The following is a 14017-nucleotide window of genomic DNA, read 5'->3' as shown; positions in this document are numbered from 1 at the left end:
TCGTGTCATTGTTTATTTTGAGGTTTGTACCTTTTTTATATCGTTAACATGTACTTATACACACTTACACACCAAAGGAAATGTAAAAATGTGAATCAGACCAAGTTATAACAACTCAGGATAAATAATAGTAAATTGAAATGACAAAAAAATTAAACAAAACAAAAAAAGCAGCAAATATGTATTTACAGTGTACTCCATTCAGAAATACCATGATTTCATTGTTTCAATGCCATGTGACGCTGCTTTGTAACAATGAACAATTTAAAAGATTTAATTTGAATTGAAGAATTCCTGGCATCTGTTCCGAAGAGTTGGAAAATGTTCCATCTACTGTGCCACAGCTTAAACATGTGCGCACGTGTGTTTGTCTGGAAGCAGATGTTTTGTGTGGAGATGTGGTCTGGTTAGTGCGTCTAATCTGGATATTATTCAGCAGACTGTGTGGGTATAATCACTCCTCTCTCTCATGTGTCAGAAAATAATCCAGCAAAACCCATCACTACCCGTGTCTGTCAGACTGCTGTTTTCTTGAATTAGTTTTTAAAGTCAAAGAAACTGATTCAGCGGCTGCGTCTCCTTTAACGTTGAATCAGTATTAATTCAAAGGGATTATGATTAGATTTATTTCAGTTCAAATGATCCTCACTGCAGTCAGGGCTGCATGTTTAATCCGGTGGACACAGACACCAAGATGGTAGTTTGACCTCGCTGATCCACTTCTGTTTTATCTTCCGGCTTAATGATCCATCAGTCTTGTGTGGTGGAATGTGACCGACGTAGGAGTGGGATAAAATTAAGTGTCTCTATCAAAAGTGACAATGAAAAATAGTGGCCTACTTTCTTTTTCCAAGAAAGTGAAAACTTTTAATATAAATGTTTAAAGTCACAATCAGTGGCGGCCGGTGACTTTTCTTTAAAGGGGCGCAAATTCGAAATATTTGTTCTGAGTGTCATATGTGTTGCTCGTCGTTTCCAAATATGTGTATGTTGCGTCATGTGAACCATATGCATCATGCCTTTTGTCAAAATAAGAGCCTGCTGCATACGTGTCGAAAGGGTTTATGATAAAAGAGACACTTTTTTGTGTTTACAAAATACTCGCAAGACACTCCCTTAACACTAAACTCTGATTACACATGAGATTAAGTGAGTATCTGCCAAACGCAAGCATTATTTTTTTTCATAAAATCAAATATTGATTTTTATGCTGCCAAAAGACGATCTCCCACAAATTATTGAAAATGTATAATGTTTTTCCAGAGAGTTATTGATGAACGAGTGTTTTGGTGGCATGAAAGTAAATTTTTCATCATATGTTTGTTTCGGTTTCTAAGTTGGGTGTGTAAGATACCAAATCCAATGCTATGTCATATTAATCAGTGACTTGTTGACTAAAACATCACATCGTTTTGAAATGTCTGCAGCTCTTAGCAACTTTTTTGGTGGGCTTGAAAATATTTTGACCCAGCGGGGTTGTAACGCTGTGTTAAAACGAACCCCTCAGCACTTATACGATATGAAAACGATATCGTTAATGTTAGCGTAATTTTTGTCATTGTTTTAAATAGGCTACAAACGAATGATTGTTGGCTGCCAACAAAACAAATGTGCCTGTATTATCAAAAAATCATGTGTCAAATTTATTTTTGTTCATATCTTTAATATTGATTGAATAAGGTTACGTCAAAGATTGAAATCTTAATGAAATGAATGGCTAAAATCAGACTTTGATGCTCATTATCTCAGAATTAGATTTTGAAACTGTAGTATGGTTATCACATATAAAAAAAATTTTTGTCATAATTGTTCTGCTTTTTCTCTCATATTTAGACATTTGTCTCCATTTATAATTGAACTATTGTTAGAAAAGGGCTGGATGAATGAATACAGTGTGGATACCTGTCTATTATAGACGGATATATAAACAATATCCTCTTCAAGTATATAGACAAAATAGTATTGAAATATTTATCTGCAAACTTAATTTTTAGCGAGTGTTACAACTAACCCCCTACCTGTTACAATTAACCCCACTTATGGGGTAAGTTGTAACGTTTGCAGTCACGTTTGGTGTAATTGTCCAAAAATGGTAAGTACTAGAAACAAACTTCAAATGTTCATTTGTAGCAGTGATGTGTGTGTTGCTTGTGTAAAAATAAAATTAATCAAACCCAAATATTTTTTGAATGATTGAGCCAAAACCAAAAAGCGTTAGCCCCTCTCTCCCCTACAGGTTTGTAACAACATGAGAGTAAGAAAACGAAGACAGAGTTTTTTGGGGTAAACCATTCCTTTAGACATTTACTAATACATTTTTACATTTTTTGTAAAGCTGTAACTGTTTACATTTCTTACCAATGCACAAAAACTAACATGAACAATTTTATGGCGTTAACTAACATTAACATACATGATAAAAACTACAGTATATTGCTCATTGTTAGTTCATGTCAGCTAATCCATTTACTAATAATATAAAAAATAGATTAAAATATATAATTAACCATTAACCTAGTAAAGCATTACCCATCCTCCTCCAGAGTCTCTGACACACTTTACCTATAAAGAGGCAAGATCTTCTCCATTTAAATGACTTCAATGGCAAAATCGTATATACCATTCTTTTCACTGAACCTTTAAATCACTGAAAAATCTATAATGCACATTTACATGAAACATGAATGAATGACGTGGTCATATTGATAAAACTGCACACTCGAAACATAAAAACACATAAACATATATATGTGTGTGTGTCTATTTCATAAAAGATTTACTGTAGTGACTAAACGCAAGGCATTTTTAGAAACACCACTGAGAAACAGCTTAGAAATGAAAGCATCATTATGTTTCGATCATACGGTAAGCCGGATTCCTGGAACTTCTCCTGTAAACAAGCTTTGAATGACAAAATCGGATTGTGTCGTCTTGTGTATTGTTGTTTCTGACGTACTTTCGAAATCATGTTTTTTATAAATGTACAATTTTTTAAAATTGATTGTGTTTACCAGCAATGTTATTTGTGTGCATCCAGCAGAAAAGATGCGACAAACAATGTTGTAACTACTGTACTGTATGAAAGTGGAATATTATGTATATAATGAAAACAGATTCCCGTGGCTTATGGGATTGGTATCGAGTTCCCTCACAGGTAAACTCACTGCGTGTGCAAAGTCCTGCGTATAGCTTTTCTTAATAACGCTTCACCAGTCCATACATAATGCATCATAGTATGCACAGTTACGTTTTAATTATACACACAGTGAGTACACATTAAATGAACAACATTAACACTTATAAGCATTAATACAATCAGCATCTCTGACCCACGGGGTCATCCAGAAAACCCTTCAAATAATCTGATTTATTGCTATTATCAGATAGCTGTTTTCATAACAGAAATGACTAAACATAACTAAACTTAAATATCCTATTGATTTACACAATACGAATTAAACACAGATATTTAGCAGAACAGTTCTGTGACTGATGTAAGAGTGTTACTCCTACACATAAAAACGTATTTATAATGCCAGATGTTCAATGTGTGATTGACATGACCTTGTCATGTATGCATTAGTGATGACTTATTAAAAGTGTATGAATACATAAACAGGCCTTCATTAACATATGAACTTGTGGACCTTCCATCTGGATTTTGACTGTGTGTGCAAGGTTATCTCCTAACAAACCTTGAAGATTCATCAAAAAAAAAATTCAAACTTTTTGGAAAACTTTTGCATTGGATAAACAGGGAACATATGAAGAGCTCAGATGCAAACGCAGCTAAACGCCTCTTCTATCAAAAATGAGATCATGTGATATTGACCTAATGCTCTCTGCATGTTTTAATCGTTTATTAAATACTTTCACATTTAAATCCCCTTAATCCTATTCAGAAATAGCACTTTGCTGGCAAAATCTGTTAAAGGTAAACTTACAATATCCAAAACTGAAAAAAGAAACAGAAACGCTTAAAAATCTCAAAGATAAAAGAACATTAAACACTAACAAGTGTTTCTATTTAGTTAAAAACACATAAAATTGCGTTTAATTTCAAATTTTACTCTCCAAATGCAGTCCCATGCAAAGCATGCTGGGGACTACAAGTTCACTGCCTATTTAGTTATGTCTACCAAAAATCATTAATGTAGTTTTAACAAAAAATTATTAAATTAATTTCCTTCTTACAAATTTAAGTGTATTATACAGAAAAAATTTAAATGAACTCCGTAATGTGTCAATTTAGAATTACTCAAATTACTTACATTTTTATGTTATTTTTAAGTCAAATATTGTTTAAAAAAACAACATATTTTATTTTTTTATTAGTTTTATTAATTTTATTTAGTTAAATCTACTAAGCACATAATCATTTTTAACAGTGAAGAAAAAAAAGTTTCTTACCCAATTAAAGGGGGTTGCTGAATATATCAGGGTATTGACTGAATTTTTAAGCCTTTGAAGTGAAGAATCACTGGAGATTTTTGCATGCACTTAGAGGGTTTTGCAGCAAAACAAGGTCAATGTAATGACTAAAGTAACATTTGGGAAAATAAGACATTTAATTTACTGACTAATAGCCTTTTCATTGCCATTAAAGTGAATTTACTGAACCTAAACATAAGAGCTTGATAAAAATACTAATTTACAAGAAAACATGTCACTAAAATGCACTAAGAGGGTTTTGTATCAGAGTTCTTCACATGTTCAAAAAAATATCAAATGCATAAATGTACAGGTATGTTTCCACAATTTTTAATATTCTTGACCAAAGCCGGATCAAAGCTGACTGTGTGTTAAAAACTATGCCACACAAGTACCACACAAACTCAGCACATACTTACCCGTAGCCTAGTTAATGAAGTACATTTAAATGGCCCCAATTATTTAATATAAAAGAAACTATAAGCCAAAACCTTACAATTCCCGACAAATCATAACACCAGTAGCGTCTCGTGACTGCTCATCCGAGGGTCGCAAATTCAAAATAAGTGTTCGGAGTGTCATGTGTGTTGCTGGCGTTTTTAAAATGTGTGTTTGTTGCGTCATGTGAACCATGTGCATCACGTGTTTTGTCAAAATAAGTGCCTGCTGCGCACACGTCAAAACCGTTTATGATAAAAGAGACCCTCATGTACACAAAATACACGCAAGACACTCCCTTAACAGTAAACTCTGATTACGCATGAGATTATGAGAGTATCTGGCAAACGCGAGTGTCTCTTTTATCATAAACCCTTTAGACGCATCTGCAGCAGGCCCCTATTTTGACAAAACACGTGATGTACACAGGATCTCTCGAAGCCCAGAACACATATTTTAAAATAAGGAACCACACACACGACGGGCTACATACATGTTGTGACGAACTTCGCATCGAGCGCCCTCGAAAAAAGAAGTGACCGGCTGCCACTGCATAACACATCTTCAGGCCTCCAAATCCTCAGTCAGCTCCTCTTCATGCATGATCACAAGCACGCAGTATGATTAAGGAGTCTGGTTATTGGTCAAATGTATTCTCTCATTCCAGGCAAAGTCGTCTTTGGGCTCTGACCACGTAAACGTCGCGCGCGAAGTGAAATCGTGTCAAGTCTGTCGATCTCCTGCTGGCTCCCGAAAACGTGTGTGTCCTCCCAGGCACGTGGCCGTTCTTCCCAGGCTAGCAGAGGAGGTCGTGAGTTCAGATACTGGCTGGAGAGATTGTACTCGGGTCTGGATTGCCCCTCGCTAAAGCCAACACGCGGCGGGTGAACGGTAGGGAGGGTGTCGTAATGATCACGCTCACGGTACTCCTCGTAAACGGGTGAGTTGCTGTCATCTTGCGTTAAAGATGCACGGAAATCTCTTCGGCCCTGGTATCTCCGTAACGGATATCCGGTCTGCAGTGAAAGAGTGCTTCTGTTTAACTGAACACTGCCACCTAGGCGTGTAGGGGTAAAGGTGAGGGGAGGTGGGGGAGCAGGCAGGGGTGGAGGGGGTGGTGTGGGCGTCTGGTCTCGTGGTGGTGACTCCAAGCCCGGGAGACATGTGTCATGGAGCCAGTCTGGTGTCTGCCATTGGTAGGCTGAAACATAAACACACAGAGCGTCACAATTATTTGATTTTATGATTATTTAGTTTACCAAAAAATGAAGGTTTGTCATTTATTCACCCTCATGTTGTTCAAAATCTGTATAAATATTTTGTTCTGTGGGACACATAAGATATTTTGTGCAATGTTTGTAACCAAACTGTTTTAGAGCACCATTGACTTCCATAGTAATTCTTTGCTTCCTGCTTGATTATAAATATCTTCCTTTGCATCAGTAGATAAATAATTTATATAGGTTTGAAACTAATTTAAATTAAGTCAATGATGAAAGAATTTTCATTTTTGGGTTAACTATTACATACATGTAATGTAAATATAATACTAAAAGTGTTTAGATAATGCAATGTTTCCATCAAAGCATATTAGGATTGCTGTTTTTTACATTTTAAAACGATAAAAACATTTTAATGAGAAAATGGATTAGCTTACTCTGATGGAAAACTCATTTAGATTAAATTTAGATAAAGTTGATCATCTCGAGTAATCGTTGCATTAAAATGCAAATTTAAGTAATTTCCTGGGATCGTGATATTTAATTATACAACATGTTTATGAGATATGACGTTTAGATATGACTTATCATTAAATCTTTAAGTTTAAAAATGTGAGCTCTTACAATTCGCAAAATACTCCTTGACGAATTCCAAGCAAATCTCATTGTCGTGACGGAAGCGTGGGCTTGCTGTGGAAAAGTGAATAAAAAAAATTAAAGAACCACAATAAATAAAAAATAATTAAATTAAAATGACAGATTTGTCCAACATTTGTTAAACTTTGGAACATTATTCCATGTTAACATGAGATGCATATATAAATGCATGAATACAGGTGTACCACATAGACACATTATACTCTTTGTTTCATATTTAGTATTTTAATAAAGGACTCACATGTGGCATTGCAAGGTTGCACGTCACTCAGTTCTGCAACTGTCAGAAGAGGACAATAAGATGTTATTTAACTACTGTTTATGTGACATGATTCATAATTCATCATTTTTGTTAATGCAAGATTTAAAGGCATCAAACAGTTTATACACTTTATTTAGACTAAAATGTAGGGAAAAAAACCTCCAAAAAACATGATACCTTCATTTTCAATGGTGTCCACAGCATTGTTTACCAGTTGTATCACCGTCACTATTGAGGCTTGTTTGTAAAGAAACACAAAATGAAAATATGATAACACCCGTAACTGCATAACCATCAAACACTTGATGTAAAGCTTATATAAGAATTTAGATCAATCACTTAGTCTTGTTTGCGATCTTATAACATCTCAATATGGGCCATTGACAAAAGTAAGCAGACATGTGAAGTGTCAATCTGACATGTGTTTTGCAGTAGAGACACTATATTATAGATTCATGATAGCGGTTATGTATGAAGAGGATATCAAAGAGAGATTATAATTACTGTGTCCTATTCAGATTGTCACTCCATCAATGAAGAGTAGGGTTATTATTAATCATCATGATTTTTTATGTGAAGATGACAGACAATGCAAAACAGGTGAATGGAATAATTATCAGTTACCTCTGTAAGAGACTGTGATTACATTACAGGCAGGTATACATGAGAGTATGTATGGGCACCTATGTGTGTTTTTCAAGTGTGTCTGTCTTTTCCAGACAGACAGAGTAGAAAGACACGCAGATTAGACAAACAGACACACACACACACACACACACACACACACACACACGCACGCACACACAAGACAGACAAAGTGGATAGATAGACAGACAGACAGAATAGATGGATAGGACAGACAGACAGTGTAGATGGATGGATAGACAGGCAGACATTCAGACAGAGTGGATAGATAGACAGGCAGAATATATGGATAGAGTAGATGGATAGACAGACGGACAAACAGACAGAGTAGATAGACAGATGGACGGACAGACAGACAGTGAAAGTGGATAGATAGACAAATAGCTAGACAAACAGACAGAACAGATAAATAGAGTAGATGGATAGACAGACAGACAAACAAACAGAGTAGATAGACAGATGGACAGACAGACAGTGAAAGTGGATAGATAGACAAAGTAGACAGATAGCTAGACAAACAGACATAATAGATACAGTAGATGGATAGACAGACAGAGTAGACGGATAGACCGACAGACAGAATAGATGGATAGAGTAGATGGACGATGGATAGACAGACAGACAGATAAGGTTGATAGACAGATGGACAGACAGCCAGAAAGAGTGTATAGATAGACAGAGCAGATGGATAGACAGACAGACAGACAGACAGACAGAGTAGACAGATTGACAGAGTCGATGGATAGAGTAGATGGACGATTGATAGACAGACAGACAGACAAGGTTGATAGACAGATGGACAGACAGCCAGACAGAGTGGATAGATAGACAGAGTAAACGGACAGATAGACAGACAGACAGAATGAATGGATAGAGTAGATGGATAGACAGATAGCGTAGATGGATAGACAGAGAGACATAATAGATGGATATAGTAGATGTATGGATAAACAGACAGACAGACAGATAGACAAAGTAGGTAGACAGATGGACAGACAGCCAGACAGAGTTGATAGATAGACAGAGAGAGTAGACAATAGATAGATAGATAGATAGATAGATAGATAGATAGATAGATAGATAGATATACAGAGTCGGACAGACAGACAGACAGACATACATAATAGATGGATATAGTAGATGGATGGATAGACAGACAGACATACATACAGACAGAGTGGATAGATAGACAGAGTAAACGGATAGACATACAGACAGACAGACAGACATAATAGATGGAGAGAGTACAGAGAAGATAGACAGACGGACAGACAGACTAGATAGACAGACGGACAGACAGACAGACAGACAGACAGACAGACAAAGTGGATAAATAGACAGAGAGTTAAGACGGATAGATAGATAGACAGACAGACAGACAGACAGAATAGATGGATAGACAGACAGACATACATAATAGATGGATATAGTAGATGGATGGATGGATGGATGGATGGATGGATGGATGGACGGACGGACGGACAGGCAGGCAGACAGACAGACAGACAGACAGACAGACAGAGTGGATAGATAGACAGAGTAAACAGATAGACAGACAGACATAATAGATGGATAGAGAAGATGGATAGACAGACAGCATAGATGCATAGCCAGACAGACAGACAGACAGACAGACAGAATAGATGTATAGAGTAGATGTATGGTTAAACAGACAGACAGACAGACAGACAGAGTAGGAGGATAGAGTAGATGGATGATAGACAGACATACGGACAGACACCAAGACAGAGTGGATAGATAGACAGACAGAGTAGACGGATAGATAGATAAACAGACAGACAGACAGACAGAATAGATGGATAGAGTAGATGGATGGATAGACAGACAGACAGACAGAGTAGATATACAGACAGACACACACACACACAGAGAGAGAGAGAGAGAGAGAGAGAAACAGAGTGGACAGATAGACAGACAGACATAGAGATAGAAAAGGTTAAAAAATCTCTAAGCAATACCTCCTAACCCGGTTTAATATGCATAAGTAAGCTAGTGTAAAATCTGCTTTAAAAAAACTTTCACGGTGCAGAAAAAACACATCAAGCGTTCCCTAACACAAAGAGTCAGTGAGTTCAGATACAAAGCTTATATAACAAGAAACTACACTTCTGCTGAGACAGAAAGAAGAAAAAAGAGACAGAAAATGTTCATGCAACAGGTTTATTTACTGTTTAGTCTACTGCAGTATGTTATCTAATTGCATTAAGTCTTACTTTAATAAGCATATTTCCGCAGGACCGTGTGAAATTTGGACATTTTAGGCATTCTTTAAACGTTGGGTTCAAGTTATTCTTGTAGGTTGTTTAGGGGTCATGTTGGACCGCTTTGTGTTATCTCACCGTTGTCATCGCAGGAATCCGACTGAAAAGAGCGACCCTCGCTTGTGCTGCTGTCAGAGAAACAGGTGACCTCATCTACTTCATTTTCTACTTCTGCAGAAGAGAGAAAGAGGTTATATACAGAGACAAATGTGCATACGCATGCATTTGTGCTACTGTGTCACAAATATAATACAAGGCAAAAACAAAAGTACAAAAAGGGTTTTAGCCATACTTAAATTTCCGCAGGTATTTGTATCATGAAATATTAAGGCCCTGTGTCCACCACAGCATTTTTTACGTGGCAAGCGCCCACAGCAGGCCTGTGCCAGGCATTTTCAGATGCGTTGAGGCGCTTTGGTGACCTCAAGTATACCAAAGTATCATAAAAAAAGTACAAGCATAGTTTGAGCAAAAAATTAAAGAAGATAAAGGTTAAACCCTTCCTTCCACAATAAAAAGACATGCTGCCTACTTGTACATGGCCAGACTATAAAATATTTAAAGTAAAAGCTCCAGCTGGTATATTTTACAGTCCGTTTTCCAGAAGGAGCCGCCGTGAAAATCCGAACAGTGTAGAAAACATTGTAAATCAGGATATGTCGAATTTATTGCCGGGGGAAAATTGTGTATTCTGTTATGGTAAATTTAATTAAATTACCAGTTGTGTTTTGATTTGTGTATTCTGCAGAACATTTAAAATTAAGTGGATGTTTTTGATGTCTTAATGTTTGGGTGTAATCCTATTCATTACCTCTTAATGTACAGTAATTGCATCCCATTACACATTATTGCATAACAGATTGTGTAAACATATCATCCAAACAAAAAAGGCTGAGATTTCACAGACAGATCCAAGATGAGGGGTTTTGGCACATTTACCATCTTTTCTGTACACCTCCTCTTCATCTTCATGATAACCCAGTGCTTGATGCTCCATACTGCCGTCCTCTCCCTGTTCCTCTTCCCATGGTGGTTTGCGGACAGGGCTCCGTTCGGAGAGATGAGGGGACACAGACATGGGAAGATTAGGTGCCACGCTGCACACAGCCACGCCTCTCCTTGGCAACCCTAAAATATGTAGTGGATCCGTCTGAAAGGTGCTCATCTGAGGAGGGCAGGAGAGGGCGGCCAACCCTCCCTCCATCTCCATCTTTTCCATCTCCCCCCGAGGGATTCCCTGGCAATGAGGAAGCGTGTAGGCCGTAGGGCGCACCATGACCTGAGGCGGTCCTCCCGTGCTGTCGTTCCTGTAGAGGCTGGCGCGACATTCCCCGCCGAGCCGTACGGCTTTGAACTCGATGCCCTCGGCTCCCACGCTCGTCTTCTGCAGCATGTAGTTGGCCTCCGTGGAGATTCCCACCGCTTCCCCTCGGGTCCAGTCCTTCCTGAGGACTTTCTTACGGAATGCAGCCAGGAGAGTCAGTAGGACCAACACCACGAAAAGCAACACGCCGATGCCGATAATCTCTCCTGGACCAACGTAAGACAATGCCTCAGCTTGAGTGTCCGGTCCATCTATAGACGGCTGCCCGCAGAACTGACCTTCAAACCCAAGGGTGCAGTTGCAGTAAAAGGCACCAAATGTGTTCACGCACTCGCCTCCGTTCTCACACTCTTCCCTCTCGCACTCGTTTACATCTTCATCACATCTGTGGATGAAAGGATTAACACGGTTTCAACAAGCATGCACCTTTTATTGTACTGTGTTTTTCTGAGCACAGCCATCATGCTTCATTAACTGATTCTCAAAAGACAAGAACCAAGATGTTACAAGCAGTACTTGTAGTATTTAAAGATTCATTACTTCACAAAACCAAATTTTCCTCTGTGCAGCAAACAGCAAGTACACAGTCTTTCCTTTCAAATGCTACGTTATTCTGAGAATTTACAAGAACATTTTATACTGTACTGTACGCTCCCGGAGTGCAAAATTGTTCAGCAGAACCCTCAAGTGTAAAAGCACATAATGAGAGGTTTGTGCATTGCATAACGTAATGACACAGTTAGAAATGCAATGAAAAGCTAGTTACATAAAGCAATCAGATTTTCATTAAATTGACACCCCTTCAATAAAAAAATGGAGTAAAGGGCACAGGTCCCCCTATCTTATTTGATGGGTTTTTTTAGGTGTCTCGTGAGTGAATGCCTTCTCAACCCAAATCCAAAAAAGAGGACTGTAACAATAGCACCCTCTACTGAATCATTTGCTCCAATTCACTAATGTGAACCTGGACCACAAAACCAGTCATACTGTAAGTAGCACGGGTGTATTTGTAGCAATAACCAACAATACAATGTATGGGTCAAAATTATGACTTTTTATGCCAAAAATCATTAGGATATTATGTAAAGATTATGTCCCATGAAGACATTTTGTACATTTCCTACTGTAAACATAAAAATGTATTTATTAAAGACTTAATTTGGACAACATTAAAGGCAATTTTCTCAATATTTAGATTTTTTTGCACCTTTAGATACAAATTGTATTTTGGCCACATATTGTCCTATTCTAACATCATCAATAGAAAGCTTATTTATTCAGCTTTAAAGGACAAGTTCGGTATCTTACACTTAAAGCCCTGTTTTCAGATTGTTTATGGTGAAATAGAATGGTTTTGACTGAAACTTCGACATTTGCGGCTGCCCTGAGAATTTTCACGTGTTTGTGTTTCACCTCACACCTTTACAATGGGTTTAATGGTGCACTGGAACAATCCTTCCTAAAATGCATTAAACTTTCGTTTACAAAGACGTGAAACTCACCGAGTGGTCAGGGGTGTTCACTGATATGCTCACACAAAAATCGCTGCAAAAGATGCTTTCCAACAGTTGTTTTAGTATTCGTTGTTAACTTGTGGACCTATTTTTCCAAACGCCTCACACCCGTATATTCTTCCGCTGAGAGCTTGAATAATAGACACTCCAGCCCAGGTGGTGGCGCTAATCCGCCTTTGCCAATTGCAAGAATAGAAACAAAGTTCCCGGCGCGGAGTAATACCGTACCTCACAGCACATCTAATACATGTCAATGGAGTTGGTAAAAACTACGATAAAACCTGTTGGAATGCGTCTTTTGAAGCGATTTTTGTGTGAGCATACCAGTGAACACCCCTGACCACTCGGTGAGTTTCACGTCTTTGTAAACGAAAGTTTAATGCATTTTAGGAAGGATTGTTCCAGTGCACCATTAAACCCATTGTAGAGGTCTGAGCTGAAACACAAACACGCGAAAATTCTCAGGGCAGCCGCAAATGTCGAAATTTCAGTCAAAACCGTTCTATTTCACCATAAACAATCTGAAAACAGGGCTTTAAGTCTAAAATACCGAACTTGTCCTTTAAGATTATGTATAAATCTCATTTAAATATTGTAGAAAATAAATTACCCAAAAAATGTACCCATATGACAGGTTTTGTGGTCCAGAGTCACAAATCAAGAGTTTGGTTCAGAAACGCAATAAATCCAATTTGAATAATTTTGATAAAATTGTGTTTTCTATACCAAGAAATTGACATTGAATGGTGCGCTGTGATTTGTTGTGTGTATTTATTGCATTTTGCAGAGAATGAAACTGGAGTTTTGGGAAACTGACGTTTTGGGAAAAAAGGAGAAAAGATGACAGAATAACAAGGCGGATATCAGATTTTGCGTAAAATTAAGAATTTACCTTTTAATACTGATTTTGGTGGTAAATATATTTTTTAATGGCGTTTATCGCGTTTTGGAACCAAACTCTTCAAATAATCAAACCCGCAAGAACATCAATGTTGAACTGCTGGAAAACCTGCTTTACTTAATAGATGCTTATTGTAATTTATGTAAAAACCTAAATAACACAAGCAAACAGCACACCTATTTATGTGATATACTGTAAATGTATTGAGCCGGTGGTGCAGACAGTCAAGGTTATAGACGGAAAACAGATTAATGTGTAGGATAATGACTTTCATAACACACTCCATTTACAGCCCTATATTTACAGTATAACATAAACGGCAGCAAAACAAATCTGTTAAATA

At 37.5% G+C, this 14017-nt stretch overlaps 1 protein-coding gene across 1 annotated transcript in view; it reads right to left on the bottom strand.

Annotated features, from left to right (window-relative positions):
• Positions 1 to 2296: 2296 nt before the first annotated feature.
• fat3b (FAT atypical cadherin 3b) overlaps positions 2297 to 14017 on the bottom strand; it is an 85866-nt gene continuing 74145 nt past the window's right edge. Inside the window, exons 26-31 of the mRNA XM_065290711.2 lie at positions 10875 to 11644; positions 10014 to 10106; positions 7186 to 7245; positions 6988 to 7026; positions 6714 to 6779; positions 2297 to 6070 (exon numbers count right to left, since the gene is read on the bottom strand). Coding sequence (XP_065146783.1) covers positions 5514 to 6070; positions 6714 to 6779; positions 6988 to 7026; positions 7186 to 7245; positions 10014 to 10106; positions 10875 to 11644 — 1585 coding nt within the window. The 3' untranslated portion in view covers positions 2297 to 5513. The remainder of the gene's footprint in view (positions 6071 to 6713; positions 6780 to 6987; positions 7027 to 7185; positions 7246 to 10013; positions 10107 to 10874; positions 11645 to 14017) is intronic.

Source organism: Paramisgurnus dabryanus, chromosome 10 (assembly GCF_030506205.2).
Source record: "Paramisgurnus dabryanus chromosome 10, PD_genome_1.1, whole genome shotgun sequence".
NCBI classification, from domain to species: domain Eukaryota; kingdom Metazoa; phylum Chordata; class Actinopteri; order Cypriniformes; family Cobitidae; genus Paramisgurnus; species Paramisgurnus dabryanus.
The sequence above is the reverse complement of the archived record's forward strand: the minus strand, read 5'-3'. Positions and strand labels throughout refer to the sequence as shown.